Source organism: Mastigoproctus giganteus, chromosome 9 (genome assembly GCF_048544385.1).
Source record: "Mastigoproctus giganteus isolate SK-2022 chromosome 9, ASM4854438v1, whole genome shotgun sequence".
NCBI classification, from domain to species: domain Eukaryota; kingdom Metazoa; phylum Arthropoda; class Arachnida; order Uropygi; family Thelyphonidae; genus Mastigoproctus; species Mastigoproctus giganteus.
In genome coordinates this window covers 52033818-52052281 of record NC_143583.1, presented here as the reverse complement: position 1 = coordinate 52052281, position 18464 = coordinate 52033818, and the positions used below count along the sequence as shown (strand labels likewise).

Genomic DNA, 18464 nt, shown 5'->3' with positions numbered 1-18464 from the left:
AAGAGAGGACCCAATACCGGACCCTGTGGGACTCCACTAATAATATTAGTCCACGAAGAGCAGCACCCATTAATTACCACTCAACCTTCTCCCACTCAACCATCCTTTTATCCATTGTAGCAACTTACCCTTAATACCATTCTGCTCCAATTTGTACAATAGTCTTCCATGCGCAACAGTGTCAAAAGCTTTCCTGAAATCCAAATATATGATATCAAAATTATTTTGAAAAGGCTGAAATCTGCAAATTACAGCATCTGGAGACTAGGCACCTGCGAGGTGATCTGATTGAGGTGTATAAGACCTAGACTGATTTCAGCAGGCTCAATGCTCTTGCTCAGATTACAAACTTGAAGGGGCATGAATTCAGAGGAATGACAGTTATAGAACAAATGTGCAGAAATTTGTCTTTAGCCAGTGGGTAGTTGATTGCTGGAACAAACTTCCACCAGCCATTGGGGATAATTTAAATAAATTCAAGAAAGAACTGGACAAACTTCTGGAGCGAATAGATCAGTGAAATGGAAAGATTTTTTTTTTAGCTAATGATATATAAGCTTGCTTTCTTGCACCATATGCCTCAACTAATGCTAACAAATTTGGACTCATTTTCCCTGGTATCTTTTTCTTCCATTTAAGAAATATCTTGGTGAAACCTTTTCCTGTTCATTGGAGACCGCTCCCAAGTTTTCAGGAAAAAAATCTAAATGGGAATGTAGGAAATGAAGCTTTAATGACAGGTCTTGGTTTTCGGTCATTAACCTATGAAATTTGAAAAGTGAGGGTGACGAGAACTTTTTAAGCACATATCGGAGTTTTTGAATGTATTTCCTATGAGAATCCGTCAAAATTATTTCAGGGAAGAAATTGATGCCAACTAGTGTAGTTTGTTTAGTTCTACTATGAATTTATTCAAACCCCACTTCTACGATACTGGATGGAAGTTTGTTCCAACAATCAGCTACCTGCAGGCTGAAAACACCAAACGTCTGCACATCTATCCTGCAACCATCTTTTTTCAAGTTGAATATATGTCCTGGGTGTAGTCTGAGCAAGGTAAGTAAGCTCAAGGCAAGCTCACTGCTCATTGAAAGGTTTCCAAGAGCAGTGAGCTTACTAAATCCTTCAAAGCCTTGAATACCTCAATGAAGTTTTCTTGCAGGTGCCTAGACTACAGATGCTGCTATCTGCAATTCTTTTAGGACCTAAATTCTTTTAATTCTAATCCTAAATTCTTTTAGGACCATCCTTTCGTTCCTCTCATTAATCTTGTGGCTCTTCTCTGCACCCACTCCAACAGATCAACATCTCCCTAAAATGAGGCTTCCAGATCTGGAAGCCTTGAGATGTGTCATTAACTTATACAACAAATTCCTGTATATCACTGACAAAACCCCATGAACTCTCTTGGCAGCCTTTCTGCACTACATATCTGTCTGCCCAATTATACCCTCCCAACTCTTCTTTTTTATTCTGCACTAGAGAGTGTGCGATACTGTGCAGTTGGTATGTTAATCTGGAATTACTGCTATCCATGTGCGTACTTTAAATTTGTCAATGTTAAACTTTATTTGCCATTTCTTAGCTCACTGTCTAATTTTTTTTTTTTTTTTTTTTATCTTGTTACAGTAATATAATCTGATTGCTGTCATTAACCTGCCTACCAACCTTCATATCATCTACAAACATTAAGACTGCATCATAGTATCCAATCAAGTTGGTCAGGCAAGACTTCCCCTTAACAAAACCATGCTGTGTCTGAGCTATAACTGCAGTCTTGTCTAAATGATCCTGCAGTGCTTCTTTAACCAGTGCCTCCATTAATTTTCCTGGAACAGAAGTTAAGCTCACAGGTCTATAATTACTTGTGTCAGCCTTTGATCCTCCTTTGTGAATTGGGGTCACATTTGCACATTTCCAGTCTATGGGTACCTCCCCTGAGTCCAAGGAAGCTCTCATAATTATGGCTAAGGGTTTGCTTACTTCCTTTGCTGCCTCCTTTAATATAACTGGATAGATCCCATCCACCCCGGGTGCCTTTCTTGTGTTTATCTTCAACAGTTTCTCCTCCACTTTACTCCCAGTTATTTCAAGATTCTGTAGCTTACTGCTAGAGTTGAATACACCTCTGGCATTCCCCTTGCTGAAAAACTCCTCATGTGTGAATGTCGATGCAAAATATTCATTTAGTTTGTTAGCTACCTGAGCAGGATCATCAACAGTTGACCCATCAATATCAAGTGGACCAATCTGATTCATCCCCTTCCTTCTAGAGTTTACATAAGTAAAGAACTTTAAAGTAAAGAACAGCAAAGAGTTCTTTACATAAGTAAAGAACTCTTTGCTGTTTTTCTTTGCATCCCTTGCCAAGGATTTCTCGTAATCTGCCTTCGCCTGCCTAACCTCCTTTGTAACTTGGTTGCATATCAACTTGTATCTATCATAGGCTTCTGTGTCATGTGTTAATTTGTAAGTATCCCATGCATTTTTCTTCTCTGCCATATGCCTCATTAGTTCATCTGACATCCATTTTGGCCTAAACCTTGAACAATATTTCTTAGTTGGTATGTAAAGCCTAGTAGCTTCCAAGATAAGTTCTTTGAATGCTTCCCATTTTGAATTTGCTGTTGGTAACATCATCAGTTGGTCCCACTGTATAGAATTTAAATACTGTCTCAGTCCATCGTAGTCGCCTTTACGGAAGCAATAACCCTTCCCTTTACCCCTGATGGTAGTTACCTCTTTGAGTAAATCCCACTTCAGCACACTGTGATCACTGCCACCTAGTGGTTCATTTATCTGCAGATTCTTAAGCATGAAGAATCACTGCTGATAATCAAATCAAGAGTATTACTCCCTCTAGTTGCCTCCCGAACCTGCTGATGTAGAAAACAATCATCCAATAAATCCACAAAAGCCCTGCTAGTGCGTGAGTAACCAGCCCCCAAATTCCAGTCAATATCTGGGAAATTAAAATCTCCCATTATAAGACTCTCTGATTTACTGGCCCACTCTATTTCCCTGTACAGTTCCTTATTATACTCATCAGAATCATTAGGCCTATAGCACACTCCTACTCTCAATTTTGATCTCCCAATGCTTATGTCACACCAAACTGACTCAGCACTGCACTGTCCAGCGATGTCGACTGGCTTCACTTCCTTGGTTTTTATGTGTTTCTTAAATAATAGCATAACCCCTCCCCCCTTCCTATCCTGTCTATCCTTTCTGTAGACGTTGTACTCCCCAAATTGCAGTTCTGCATCCCTTATATCTGTGTGACACCACGTCTCTGATATCCCAACAATATCTGCCTTTGATGTTTAGAGCAATACCTCAAATTCATCAAATTTATTTACTAAACTCCTAGCATTGGTGTACACACTATGCAGCCTCCCTTAATATAACTGGATAGATAGATCCCATCCATCCATCCCAGGTGCTTTTTTTATGCTGGAGTCAACAATTTCTCTTACAATTTTCTGTCAGTAATCACAAAATCATTTAGCTCTGTATAAGAATTTGATAAACATTAGTATCTCCATTCCTAATATTACAGTTGTTTCATATACCTTGTACTAGTGATTATATAATTGAATGACATGATGCAACATAGGACTATAAAAGTATATAATTATTTAATCATATTAATATAAGTAAACTGAGTGAAAAACTTACTTTATCTTTAAAGAATAAGCAATTTTCCTTCATAGCACATGGAAAATGATAGACACTAGAGCAACGAACTTTGAAGCACTTCAGTGAAGCTCCAGTTTTATGGCACCGGCAACAAGGTAAAACTACTGATCTTTTGCAAGCAGCGTCAACATTAATTAATGCTCCATTTACTGTCTCATAAACTTCAGCAGACCAAAGTGCACAATTCAGATGAACCCACTTGTCAACATCCATGTTCAAAAGTCTGCAAAAGATTAATTTTGATAGTAAAATATTTTGTACAAAGAAATTATGCTGAAAATGAAATGCTAAAAGCACAATTTTTGAAACAAACAAACAAAAGGTAAATGTATACACTTTTTAAAAAGTAACATCTCTCTCTCTACCCCCCCCCCAGTAAAAACACTCCAATTAAATACAGCTGACACAATGAATTGGTCAAAACAGGGACATCAAAATGCTGCAAATACCAATCGATCAAAATGCTGATTCATCAGAATGCCATTAAAAATGCTGACAGGTTAGGAGGTTAAAATATCAGTTTATGTGTCCATAGTATCTTTTAGTTTGCTTCACACTTATGGATGGATAAATCTAGTAGGTTATAGTGGTTCAGGTAGTGCTGCTGCTGCCCTGAGATTTGGCAGCTAAGGGATGAAAAAGGAAAACAGAAAGTAATATAAAATATTACCTTCTCAAAGATGTGCCACTGGATAAATTGTTTCCATCTTCTGCAGAAAGACACACTGCTACTAGGAATAATAAGGAAGACTCAAATGCATCAAATTCTGTAATGATGTCTTAGGATTTTCCAACTTGACTGTTAAGATCTTTTTTGTTTTATTACATATTTGTCTGCTACACAAGAACCATGTAAGAGAATATTTGAATGCTTTTTTTATATTATGTGGAACAGTTATCTTCTCTACAAGATAACTGTAATTGCCTCTTCAAGGCACTAAACAAATTTTGTAAAACCTCTAAAGTTCTTGTTAACAAGTGATTAGAAATGGACAAAAAAGGAAGAAAAGTTAGCTAATCAGAAATGAGTTAGTTTAAGTTGATCTAGAATGTCTTTTTAATATCCTGGATTTTTAAAAATCATAAAATGTGAATAACAACAAGAGAGGTTATACCCAAATCAGAATTATCTGATTTGGGTATAACCTCTCTGTGAAATGGAGGCATGATTATATTGTCACTGACAACAGAAGTGAGACCTACTGGCTTCACTATACAATTTATTAGTTGTATCAGTATCAGCCTATTAGTATACAGCTGTGTGGTTGTTCTAGTGTATAATCCCCAGTGCCTTACACGGCACTGGCGATTATAAATGAGAACAACAGGGACACAACATGGGACAGTATATGTATATGATTATTTAATTAAACAAAGCGATAGCAAAAAAAACTTACTTTATCTTTGAAGGATAAAAGTTTTTTTTATATGTGGGGGAGGAAGAAGGAACAATAATAAAGAGGTGAAAAGTTTTTTTTTTTTTTGTTATAGGCCTCTATATTTTTGTTTATAAGTATGAATTGAGTATTTACAGATGTTGCTGCTGATTTCTAGGAATGAAAGCAACTTAGATTGTTAGCATTAGCATATGATGCAAGGAAAGCAAACTTATGCAGCATCAGCCAAACCCCTCCCCATGATTCATTCCAAATGCCTGTCCAGCTCAGCCTTAAATTTATTTAGGCAATCAACTTCCACAACAAAAGATGGAAGTCTGTTTCACCAATCAACCACCAGCTGGCTAAAGGCATCTATTCTGCAAATGTCTTTCCTCAAATTGAATCTATGCCCCCTCAAATGATTATTCTGAGTAAGAGGAAGAATCCCATCAGCACTGAGCATGCTGAAACCAGCCAAGGCCTTATACACCTCAAAATCAGATCACCTTGCAGATGCTACTATCCAGGCACTACAATTTGTAGAACTTAAGCCTCTCTTGTTCCCCAAACTTGTTGCCCTTCTTTTTACTCATTCTAGCGACTCTACACCCTTTTAAAATGAGGCCTCCAGACCTGTACAAAGTACTCTAGGTGTCACCTGGCCATTAACTTGTACAATGGGATAATCACCTCCCTGTTCCTGCTAGCAAAATTCTTAAATATATCATTGACGAGACTCCATGAACTGCCTTGGCAGCCCGTCTGCACTGATCATCAAACTTCATATTTGACTGCACATTTACCACCAGGTCTCTTTCAGTTTCCATTTCCCTGAGTGTAGTACCACACAGCTGGTACGTTTCTCTTGGGTTATTGCTACCCATGTGGAGTACTCTGCATTTGCCAATGTTAAATTTCAGTTGCCACTTCTCAGCTCATTTGCCCAACTCATCTAGATCCAGTTTGAGTAGCATACTGTCTTTACTGTCATTAACAACCCTGCCAACCTTTGTATCATTTGCAAACTTGGACATTAATTCTGATATACCTTCATCAATAACATTCATGAATACACAAAACAACAATGGGCATAGCACCGAAACCTGGAGAACTCCACTAATAACATTTCTCCACGAAGAGCAGTGTCCACTGATTACCACTCTCTGTCGTCTCCAACTCAACCATCCCTTTATCCATTGTAGCAACTTACCCTTAATGCCATACCTCACCAATTTGTACAGCAGTCTTCCATGTGCAACAGTATCAAAACTTTCCTGAAATCCAAGTATATCATATTAAAATTATTTTTGGCATTCAGTTCCTTTGTGACCACATCATAGTATCCAATCAAACTGGTCAGACATGATCTCCCTTTAACCAACCCATACTGTGTCTTGACTATTACTGCAGTCTTGTCTAGGTGATATGCAATGCTTCTTTAACCAGTAACTTCATTATTTTTCTCAGAATACAATTTAAAATAGCAGGTCTATAGTTACTTGTGTCATCTTCTGAACCTCCTTTGTGAACTGGTGACACATTTGCACATCTCCAGTCCATGGGGACTTCCCCTGAGTCCAAGAAAGTTCTCATAATTATGGCTAAGGGTTTGCTGCCTCCTTTAATATAATTGGATAGATTCCATCCATCCCAAATGCCTTTTTTACGTTTAACTTCAACTATTTCTTCTCCACTTTGCTCTCAGTTATTACAAAATCACTTAGCTACCTGTTGGAGTTGGATAAACTTTTTTTTTTTTTTTTTTATGTGAACCCCAAACACGAGAGGTATTGGAACCTATAGTACTTAGTACCGTGCTTGGGTTGGAGGTTGAGAAGACGAAAGAAGATATTTGTTGACATTGGACTTGAACTTCTGTAGATTGTACTTTTCAGGAAATACGTATAAAGGAAGGTTGTTGCAGAAAACGGCAGTTGAATGAATAAATGAGGAAGATGAAAAGTTGGTTCTGTGGGTTTGAAGTTGGACAGTAAATGGATGTTGGCTGGTTCCGGCATGTGTTCAGACTGTTATGAAAGAGAGAGCGGGAATTATAGAAGCCAATTCAGACGAACAGTGCCCATGGAAGTATCTGTAGAAGAGGCATGCAGCAGAAACAGTATGTCTATGAGAAAGCGAGTGGAGACACTCTGTTAGAGATGAATCATTAATTAACCTAACTCCCTCTTCTGAATGGAATCAAGAAGCCTGAGAGAGGTTTTGGGGGCACCACCCCAGATGTGGGAACAATATTCCAGGGCAGGGCGGATTTGCGATTTTTACAGAGTGAGCAGCTGTTTGGAAGAAAAGTAACGCTGAGAGTGAAAGAAAAAACCAAGTTTTTTAGATGCTTTTTTTTTTTTTTTTTTTTGTAGTTGTTGGTGCATCGACTTCTGTGGCCATAGAGCACCTCCCAAGGTTTTTGCAGTACTTTGATCCAAGCTCAAGGCGGGATTCGAACCCGCGACCTTTGGGTTGCCAGGCAGGCACTTTACCCACCTGGCTAGCCCGGTCGGCTTTTTAGATGCAGGGGAAGCAATATTTGTAATGTGCTTGTGCTAAGAGAGAGATTAGAAGTCAGGGTAATCCCCAAAAGAGATATATCATTTTGCCCAGAAATCGGAGTGTCACTAAAGATAAGCACAGGAGCAGAAGAATCCTTTTTGCGAGATATAAGACTAGACTGAGTTTTAGAAGGGTTGAAATCAACTAAGTTGTCTTTGCCCCACTGGAGAATTACCTGAAGATCGGCATTTAAGGAATTGGTAGCAGATTTTCGAGAAGTTGAAGCTGATTGAGCAGGACAAGGTTTCTCAAAATGGAAAGTGGAATGCAATGTGCTATCATCGGCAAAACTATAGATAGGATTTACATTCAATGGAAGAAGGTCATTAATATACAAGAGGAAGAGAGGGGGGGAAAGAACTGAACCTTGGGGGACACCGGCATTATTGGAAAAGTTAGAAGACAGAGAGCCATCTACCATCACCCTCAGTGAGCGATCAGAGAGAAAACTGGATAACCAATTACCAAAACCAATTGGCAAACCATAAGACGGAAGCTTGTTTAGAAGACCTTTATGCCAAACACGATCAAAAGCCTTTGAGATGTCAAGAGCAACTACTTGTGTTTCACCGAACCTTTCCATTGAATTAGTCCATAAATGGATAACATAAGCCAGATTATCACTAGTGGATCGACATTGACGGAATTTATAGTGGTGATCGTTGATCAGATGGAAGGTTTCTAGGTAGTTTAAGAGTTGGCGGTTAATTGATTTCTCCATTCTTCTTCTTCTTCTTTGGTCCTTAGCTGGCAGCTGGGGGAGGCGGTTGGCCACGCAACCAGTATGCTGCTGTAGGTGCCGCAGGGTTTCGGACTTGCTCTGTGATGTTCTTCCATACCTTACGATCCATGGTGTCAGTCCTGGCCTGGTTAAGGTCGAGACGTCGGCTCTTCAAGTCATTTTCCACTTGCTTGGCCCACGTTTTCCTAGGCGCGGTCCGTTGGATGCTCCATTGGGTGGGTCGTTGTCTCCAAAGGAGTGTGGATGGTATTCTGTTCGTGCCCATTCTACATACGTGGCCAAACCATCTAAGCCTTCGCTTCTGGATTTGGTCGGCAATGGTTGGTTGCTGTTGACATCTGGCGCGGTTGGTATTATTAGTGATGCGGTCGTGAAGAGAGATCCCCAAGATCTGCCGCAGGCATCGCATTTGGAATACCTCAAGTTTGTTCAAATCTAACTTGAGACAAATCCATGTTTCCGATCCGTAAAGAAGAATGGGCAGGATCAAAGTCCGGAAGAGTCGGATTTTAGTCTTTGTGGAAATGTTGGTCCTCTTCCACAGACACCATTTGAGCGAGGCGAACGCAGTGGCTGCCTATCCAATTCTGCTGTGGATTTCCATGGTGGATGCAACTTTCTTCTCCTGGAATCAGCGACCCAAGGTATTTAAAGTCCTGCACTTGCTCGATCTGGACGCCTTCGAGATAGATGGTGGCTTGCGACCCATCTGTTGTCAGGGCCTTTGTCTCACCAGCATTGATCTTCAAACCGTATGGCCGGGCAATGCGGGCAATGTCGTAGAGGATGTCCGTGGCTTCTAAAGTAATGGATTTCTCCATTACTTTAGAAAGAGTAGAAGTAATTGCAATAGGACGATAATTGGATGGGAGGGATGTCACCCTTTTTAGGAACTGGCTGGATATGAGCAAATTTCCAAGCAGAAGGAAAAATACCTATGGAATAAGAAAGTGAAAAAAGGCGGCAAAGAATAGCAGTAAGTTCGGGAGCACAGGTTTTGAGAACAAGTGGAGAAATATCATCAGGACCTGGAGCTTTCTTAGCATCAAGATTCATCAAAATTCTTCTGTTATCCTTTTGACGGAAGACCACAGGAGGCACTGAATGGAGCGTGTTGGGAATGGTGGGAGGTGTTTTACCAAGATCATTAATACATGAGTTGGAAGAAAAATGGGATGCTACCAGGTCAGCATTATCCTTGGCTGAAGTGACAACAGAACCATCTGGTTTGGAGAGGGGTGGGAGCAGAGATAGGCAAAAGTTGCGGACAATGAGGCAAGAGACCAGAATGATCGGCTACCATTAGGGCAAGAAGCAAGTTTTCTACTCTTAGCCTGTTCAAATTCTAGTTTGGACTGATTAATAACTGCTTTACAGTTGTTGCGAGCTTTGGTGTAGGCAGTAAATGAAACTGAAGAATTAGAAACAAGCCAATTACGACATGCAACATTCTTCTCTTGAACAGCCTTGGCACATTTATTGGAAAACCAAGGTTTAGATAAAGGACGAGATTTTAAAGTGGAGTGTGGGATAAAGGTTTCCATTCCTGAAAGAATAATTTCACTGACACGATCTGAGCAAATGCTGACATCAGACGTTTGAAACAGTAATCCGACCAAGGAAAAGAAGAGAAGAAGTCTCGCAGGTCATCCCATTTTGCATTCTTGTAATGCCAAACACGAGGTTGGGAATAGCCACGAGATAAAGGTTCCATTGGAGAAGAGACAATCATCAAGTTGTAATCTGAAGTGCCTAAAGGACCTCTCACTTCGACCGTGTACTTAGAAGGGTTGTTTGTGAGAAAAAGATCAAGCGTGTTGGGTGTATGGTTAGGATTGTAGGGGAATTCTGGTAGGTAAATGAACAATCTGTGCTAGGTCATTAGTAATTGCAAAAGCCTCAGCATCTCGACCTGCTGGGTCGGTGTGACTAGAAAACAGAAACCAGCTGGAGTTGTGAACATTAAAATCACCAAAGAAAATTACCTCACTGTTAGGAAAGTTGGACTGGAGAAAGTCAAGTTGCAAAGAGAGGAAGTCAAAGAGCTCCACGTGATTAGTGGAGTTGGGAGAACGGTAGAGACAATAGATGAATTTGACACACTGAAGTAGAGAGATTTTAAGCCAGAGAAGATCAAAGAGAGGAGATTCCAAATTGCCAAGTCTCTGACAGGGAATATCAGAACGGAAATGTGCACAAGTACCACCTTTGAGGCGAAAGGAATCATACAGCGAATAATTTGGGCATCTCAGATGAGCAGTAGTTGAATCAACCGATAACTGAGATTCTGTCAGAAACAGTACATGGGGTTTGGCAGACTGCAAGTGGAAATGGACATCGTTGAGATAAGAATTGAGACCACCTATATTTGTGAAATGAATTAAGAAGTGCTTGGGAGGTTTAGATCTTTTCGCAGATAAGCCGGCACTCCCCTCATTGAATAACTCCACATGTGTGAATGTAGATGGAAAATATTCATTCAGTTTATCAGCTACCAGAGCATGATCTTCAATAGTCAACCCATCTATGTTAAATGGTCAAATCTGATTCATCCCTTTCCTTCTAGAGTTTACATAAGTAAAGATCTCTTTGCTGTTTTTCTTTGCATCCTTTGCCAAAGATTTCTCGTAATCTGCCTTCACATGCCTAATCTCCTTTGTGACTTGATTACAGACAAGCTTATATCTGCCATATGCTTCTGTATCACCAGATAATTTATATTGAGTTGTAATTTATAACGAGCCTCATTAGGTGGAATTAAAAGCCTAGTAGCCTCCAAGATTAAGTCCCTGAAGGTTTCCCATTTAGAATTCAATGTTGGCAACATCATCAGTTAGTCCCACTGTACAGAATTTAAAAACTGTGTGAGACCCCTGTAGTCACCTTTATGAAAGCAAAAGCCCTCCCCTTTAGCCTTGAGTAGTTACATCTTTAAGCAATTCCCATATAAGTATATTTTGATCACTGTCACCCAGTGGTTCCTTTATCTGCAAATTCTTAATGCATGATTAATCACTGCTGATAATCAGATCAATAGTATTACTCTCTCTGGTTGCCTTTCGAACAAGCTGCTCTAGAAAACAGTCATCCAATAAATCCAAAAAAATCTTGCTAGTGCACAAGTGACCAAACCACATGTTTCAGTTAATATTTCTAATTATAAGACATTCTGATTTATTGGTCCACTCTATTTCTCTGCATGATTGCTCATTGTACTCATCAGAGTTATTAGGCCTATAACACACCCCTACTCTCATTTTACCTTTCTCAGTGCTTATGTCACAAAACAGACTCAACATTACATTGTCCACCAACATCAGTTGGATGCAGTAATAGATTTTGTGTGTTTCTTAACTAACAGCATAACCCCTCCTCCCTTCCTGTCCTGTCTATCCTTTCTGTACATATTGTTGTTTGTTTGTTTGTTTATTTAGTTTTTAGAAGCATTAGCAACTAAGGCCATATTGCTCCGGGGATATGTGGTGGTCCTTCCCTTACCTTTCTGCATCCTCCGTATTTGGTGGTCATGGGCTCGAACCCCAGTCTAATCAAGAAGTGTGTGCTACGCACTGCTGCTCCTGCCCATCTGGCTACAGAGGCGGCCTGTACATATTGTACTCCCCAAATTCCTCTTCTGTACTGCTCATATCTGCGTGACACCACGTCTCTGATATCCCAAAAATATCTGCCTTTGATGTCTTGACTAGCACTTTGAGCTCATCAAATTTATTAACTGTACTCCTAGCATTGGTGTACATGCAAGTATACATGCACCTGTTTCTACTCTTAGTTACCCTAACGCCCATGTATTTATTTGTTCCGCTACGACTCCCAACACTCTTGGAAATTGCCATTGCCTTGCTTTCCATGCTGCTGCTCATTCCAGTAGAAGCAGTGCAAGAACCACTTTTGCCTCTGCCCGCAGTCACTGTTAACCTTTTAATCTGTGTATCCCCCCAAACTAGCAGTTTTCTGACCCTAACAGTGTCTTGATAGCATTAGCAAATATTCTTGCACCCTTTTGATATAAGTGTACCCCATCCCTATAGAAGCAGTCTCTCTTGTCAACAAGCACAGACCAGGCTGAAAAAATTTTTACCCCTTGAACCTTGCAAAATCTCTCCAGGGCCAAATTGATCGACAAGGCGCTCATCATATACTTCCTCCTGTCGTGTCTGGGCAGAATTGCAGCCACTTTCACATTCAATCCTAATCATGATCTAAGTTGCTGATGATCAGTCGAGCTGGAAACAGACAAGTGCAAAGAAGGCTCTAGCAGAATTCGAGGCAATGGAATCCACACCATAATGAGGAAAAGACCCAACAAAATCCTCTCACAAGTTAAAACCACCCCAATTAGCTATCAATAACAGATTACCTCAACGATAAGGAAGTAACACTAGATGCCATCTGTACAGCTATTTACTGTGCCCCTGTAGTGGTTACCAGGATGAAGAGAAGAGAGAAACCAGACACCAAACAGGAAACGTTAACTCATTTCCGTTGAGTTACTTTCCGTTAACCCAGTGGTTTTAAACCGGCGTGCCACGTAATTTGGGTTTAAGTTACTAAACTCATTATTATTTTTTAAAATTTATATGTTTATTTCATTATAAAAAGGTGTACAGTATCTTTTTAATTTTGTGGTGATCTATAATTGATGTTTACTTAGTACCTGTATATAAAGAATAAAATTATTATATACTGTATACATATAAATTGTATTATGAATTGTAATTTTTATAATTATATTATTGTAATGACTATCACACGCGCACACATACACACACGCATGCACACAGAGAGAGAGAGAATCGGATCTAACAGGCAGAAAATTGAGTAGGGGTGCCGCAAAATAGAATAAATTACTTAGTGGTGCAGCAAAATAAAAAAAATTACTTAGAGGTGCCATTATTAAAAAAAAGGTTTAAAACCACTGATCGGAAAGGTGAATAACCATCCACAAAAAAGGCGACATCAATAGCAAACATGAGACCTATAACACTAGCCAACAAAAAAATTTTTTTGTCATACCACCACAAAGAAAATGTGATTCTGAAGGAAATAAACATGCAGATTCTGAAAATCATCATAAAAAGTCTCTATCACATCTTTCAATTGGGTACGAGGTTATTACCACGTTGACCAAGATTTTTGTAGCTCCGGCAAAAGTTTTCATTTATATTTAGTCCTTTTATTGACTTAATTGTTATACTAAATTATTTTCTATAAGTAGCTTTATAGTTCTAGCCAAGCTCCATGGATTATTTTTGAATTTAGATAGCAGTTTTGAAAGTTAATGTCCGTAAATGTTACGTTCGTAACTTGCCGCCAGTTATACAATACGGAATAGAGTAAGGTTTAATGTAAAACTAGATAGCGAAATATGTAGAACTGTATTAGAAATCTGTTATATTAGTATAGTATTATCAATTAATCAGTAAAATTTATTAATCTCATTAAAGTTTATTGTTAATTAAATTATACTCAATGGAATCATGACCCAGACTAGAGCAGCAAAGCTGCGTTCACAGAATAGCCACAGTGCTGTGGTTCATGGGAGAACCAAAGGGGGTGATTCTCCAACACATCACAGTCTAAAACAATGCGTGAAATGTGAAATGTCTGCAAACCTGTCTAGAACAGGACATGATCTAGCCAAGGAGGAGGAGGATGTCTTTGTGTGTGCTAGGTGCAGAGACTGTGAAGAAATTAGGCACCAACTCACTGTTCTGATGGGCTACGAGAGTTTGAGGTGTAGGGTAATTGCCCTCGAAGAAATTAATATATGGGGCCCATCAAGCTCTCAGCTGCCCAGCTCAATGGCGGAGCTCACTCCTGTGCATCAGACAACATGGAGGAAATCTCCAAGGAAGAATGCACTGGTCCAAAAAGAACTAGTTATTGTTGGTGACTATTGTCAGGGAGACAGGGAGTATACTATGCAATGCAAGAAGGATAGGTGGAACAGGACCAGGGTATGTCTGCCAGGGGGAAAAAGTTGATGACATTGTAGGGCAGATATCTTTTAAAGGCACAAAAGATGATATTTTTGTACACGTTGGCACTAATGACCTTAAGGATAAGAGATCTGCAGATTTACTTAACAAGTACAGATCAATGATGAACAAAAGTTGCGAGTTAGGGTTAAATTTGAAAGTAGTAGTAGTAGTGGCATGTGATGCAAGAAAGCAAGTGTATGAGCTCATGCAGCATCAGCCAAAAAAAAAAAAAAAAAAAAAATCACACCATTCCCTCCAAATGCCCGTCCAGGTCCTCCTTAAATTTATTCAACCTATCAACTTCCACAACGACAGATGGAAGTTTGTTCCAGCAATTAACCACCCGCTGGCTAAAGGCAAATTTCCGCACATTTATTCTACACGTCTTTTCTTAATTTGAATTTATGCCCCCTTAGGTTCGTAATCTGAACAAGTGGAAGGATCCCATCAGAATTCAGCGTGCTCAACCCATTCAAGGCCTTATATACCTCAATCAGATCACCGCGCATGTGCCTAGTCTCCAGCCACTGCAATTTGAAGAACTTAAGCCTCTTTTGGTAAGAGGATCCCTTCATTTCCCTCAGCAATCTTGTTGCCCTTCTCTGTACACGCTCAAGCAAATCGACATCCTTCATAAAATGAGGCCTCCAGACCTGTACGCAGTACTCAAGGCGTGGCCTGACCACTGTCTGCAATTCTGTCCAGACACGATAGGAGGGAGAATATGACGAGAACTTTGTCAATCAGTTCGGCCCTGGAGAGATTGTGCAAGAGACTCATGGGGTAGAATTTTTTTCGATGTGTTCTTTGCTTGCTAACAGGACAGACTGCTTCTACAGGGATGGAATACACTTAAATAGAAAGAGTGCAAGAATGTTTGCTGATGCTATCGAGGCAGTGTTAGGTGGGTCACAAAACTGCTAGTCTGGGGAGATTCACAGACTAAAAGATTAACAGAGCAGCAGGCAGAGGTGAAAGTGATTCTTGCACTGCTTATATTGTAGGCAGTGTTAGGTGGGTCACAAAACTACTAGTTTGGGGAGATTCACAGACTAAAAGATTAACAGAGCAGCAGGCAGAGGTGAAAGTGATTCTTGCACTGCTTATATTGTAATCAGCAGCAGCCTAGAGAGCAAGTTGCTGGGGGTCATCATGGAACAAGTAAATACATGGCTGTGTTAGGATAACTAAGAATAAGAACAAGTGCATGTATACTTGCATGTACACTAATGCTAGAAGTATAGTGAATCAAATTGATGAATTTGAAGTGTTGATCAAGATATCAAAGGCAGATATTGTTGGGATATCAGAGACATGGTGTCACACAGATATAAGCAGTGCAGAATTGGAATTTGGGGAGTATAATATGTATGGAAAGGACAGAAGGGTACAAAGGGAGGAGGGGTCACGCTGTTAGTTGAGAAACAAAATCTTAGGAAGTGCATGCAGTTGATACGGGTGGACAGTTCCAGTTCAACGTTAAGTCTGTTTGGTGTGACAAACAGTGGGAAAGGCAAAATGAGAGTAGGAGTATGTTATAGGCCTAATGACTCTGATGAATACAATGAACAGTTGTGCAGAGAAATAGAATGGGCCAGTAAATCAGAATGTCTTGTAATAGGGGATTTTAACTTTCCAGATATTGGCTGGAACTATTGGGTTGGTCACTTGCACGTTAGCAAGACTTTTCTGGATTTATTGGAGGATTGTTTTCTACAGCAACATGTTCGAGGGACAACCAGAAGGAGTAATACCCTTGATCTGATTATCAGCAGTGATTATTAATGCATTAAGAATTTGCAGATAAAGGAACCACTATGTGACAGTGATGATCACAGTGTACTGATGTGGGATTTACTTAAAGATGTAACTACCATCAAGGGTAAAGGTAAAGGGAATTGTTTTTGCTTTTGTAAAGGCAACTAAGTGGTGTCAGACAGCTTTTAAATTCTATACAGTTGGATCAACTGATGTTACCAACGGTGAATTCTACATGGGAAGCCTTCAGGGACTTACTTTTGGAATCTACTAGGCTTTTCTTACCAACTAAGAAATACTGTTCAAGGCTCAGGCCTAAATGGATGTTTTGGCAGAGAAGAAAAATGCATGGGATGCATATAAATTATCAGGCGACACAGAAGCGTACGGCAGATAAAGGGCGGCTCATCCATAGGCACTGTAGCACCCCCAGCTATTTAAATCTAGATATTCAGTGAACAGAGTTATATGAAATTTTGTGAAGAATAATGCAACGTAATGAATATTTTTATTAACAGGACCCACATATAGTATGCGCATCCTTTATTTCCAGGAATCATTTCAATAATAAATGAATAAAACACCAAAATCGTTTCCAAATTTGAAGTTTAATGAACCGTAGGCCTCACTGTGCACCAGGCAGTGACACATTTTGCATTCCAGTGAATATCTGGTAGTTGGTTGCCATTGGCAACCAGCATATTGCAACTTGCCAATATACATTTTTATCTGTGAAACAAATCAAAGTCACTGAAAAGTGTGCAGTGCAGATTTCATCGTTGACCATGATGGGTGTGTAGCCACAATGTCGGTGTCTTTTTGTTATTTGCCCAAATTCCCATTAAGTAACTAAATAATATGTGTAAAGTCAATACTCAACATTCAATGGTGTAATTATGTGATTACAGCTTAATTTTGAATTGAGCTTTGAACTTAGTAAGTTCAAGCTCAATTCAATGAAGTAAATTGCGCGACAGTGAATAAACTTCAGCAACTTAGTTTTTCACAATTATCTCGCCAAGAAAAAAATGCGATTAAAAAAGAAGCTTTAAAACTTTAAAACTTCAGTTTTAAAACTGAATGGTACCAAAGGAAAAGTTGGCTTTCTGGTTTGTGAAGTTAAAAATGCATTGTTTTGTTTTCCATGTTTACTGTTTGGAGGTGACTTAATGTGGACAAAAAGTGGCCTTACAAACATAATAAGAATGAAAGAAAAAAACTCTAAAACATGAGTTTGAAGAAACATATTGATAATGTGATTTCACTATCACTTTTAGAAAGCGTAAATATTAAAGAACAGATTAGTGAGGCCTACAGACTTTCAATCTGCAAACATAACAGAAAATTTACCAAGAATTGTGAGGTATTATCTAAAATAATAGATTGCATTAAATTTTGTGACAGTTTGAAATTCCTTTACGTGGACATGACGAAGGTGATTCTAAAAATCCAGGAGTATTCAAAGGATTAATAAATTTCACCTGAACATTAGATTCCAATTTAAAGAACCATTTAGAAAGTAATGCAGCATTTAAAGGCATTTCAAAAACTATTCAGAATGATATTCTTGACTGTTTGCTGCAAATATGCCAGGATGAAATAAAAAGAGAAATTAATGAAGATGCTGTCATGGCTGATGACACAACAGATGTCATCAGAACATATACATATGGTCAATGTTCTGAGTCATGAACTAAATGAAGGTATTTTTGAGCATTTTTTGGGTTTTTTCACTCTGGAAAACCAAACGGCAGACGGAATATTGAAGTGCATTCTAGATCAGTTAGGAAAGTTGGACTGGAGAAAGCCAAGTTGCAAAGAAAGGAAGTCGAAAAGCTCCAAGTGATTAGTGGAGTTGAGAGAACGGTAGAGACAACAGATGAATTTGACACAACGAGGTAGAGAGATTTTAAGCCAGAGAAGATCAAAAAGAGGAGATTCCAAATTACCAAGTCTCGCCCGGGGAATATCGGAATGGACATTTGCACAAGTACCACCTTTGAGGAGAAATGAATCACACGGTGAATAATTTGGGCAACTTAAATGAGCAATAGTTGAATCAACCGATAACTGAGATTCTGTCAGAAAAAGTACATTGAGTTTGGCAAACTGCAAGTGGAAATGGACATTGTTGAGATTAGAATTGAGACCACGTATATTTGTGAATTGAACTAGGAAGTGTTTGGGAGGTTTAGATCTTTCCGCAGATTAGTTTGACAATTCATAGTGTATTCAATAGTAAGAAAAAGTTGGGGGACATGCTATATGAAGTAATGAAATTATTTGATATGGCATACACATTGTGAGAATATACCCAGA

The 18464-nt window shown here is 39.2% G+C and overlaps 1 protein-coding gene across 5 annotated transcripts in view; it reads right to left on the bottom strand.

Moving 5' to 3' along the window:
• Nucleotides 1–18464, bottom strand: part of LOC150080216 (histone-lysine N-methyltransferase 2C-like) — a 1301638-nt gene that overhangs the window by 162167 nt on the left and 1121007 nt on the right. For all 5 annotated transcript variants that reach the window (XM_090381514.1, XM_090381519.1, XM_090381517.1 and 2 more), the window contains one exon: nucleotides 3679–3922. In XM_090381514.1, the coding sequence (XP_090237640.1) occupies nucleotides 3679–3922 (244 nt within the window). The remainder of the gene's footprint in view (nucleotides 1–3678; nucleotides 3923–18464) is intronic.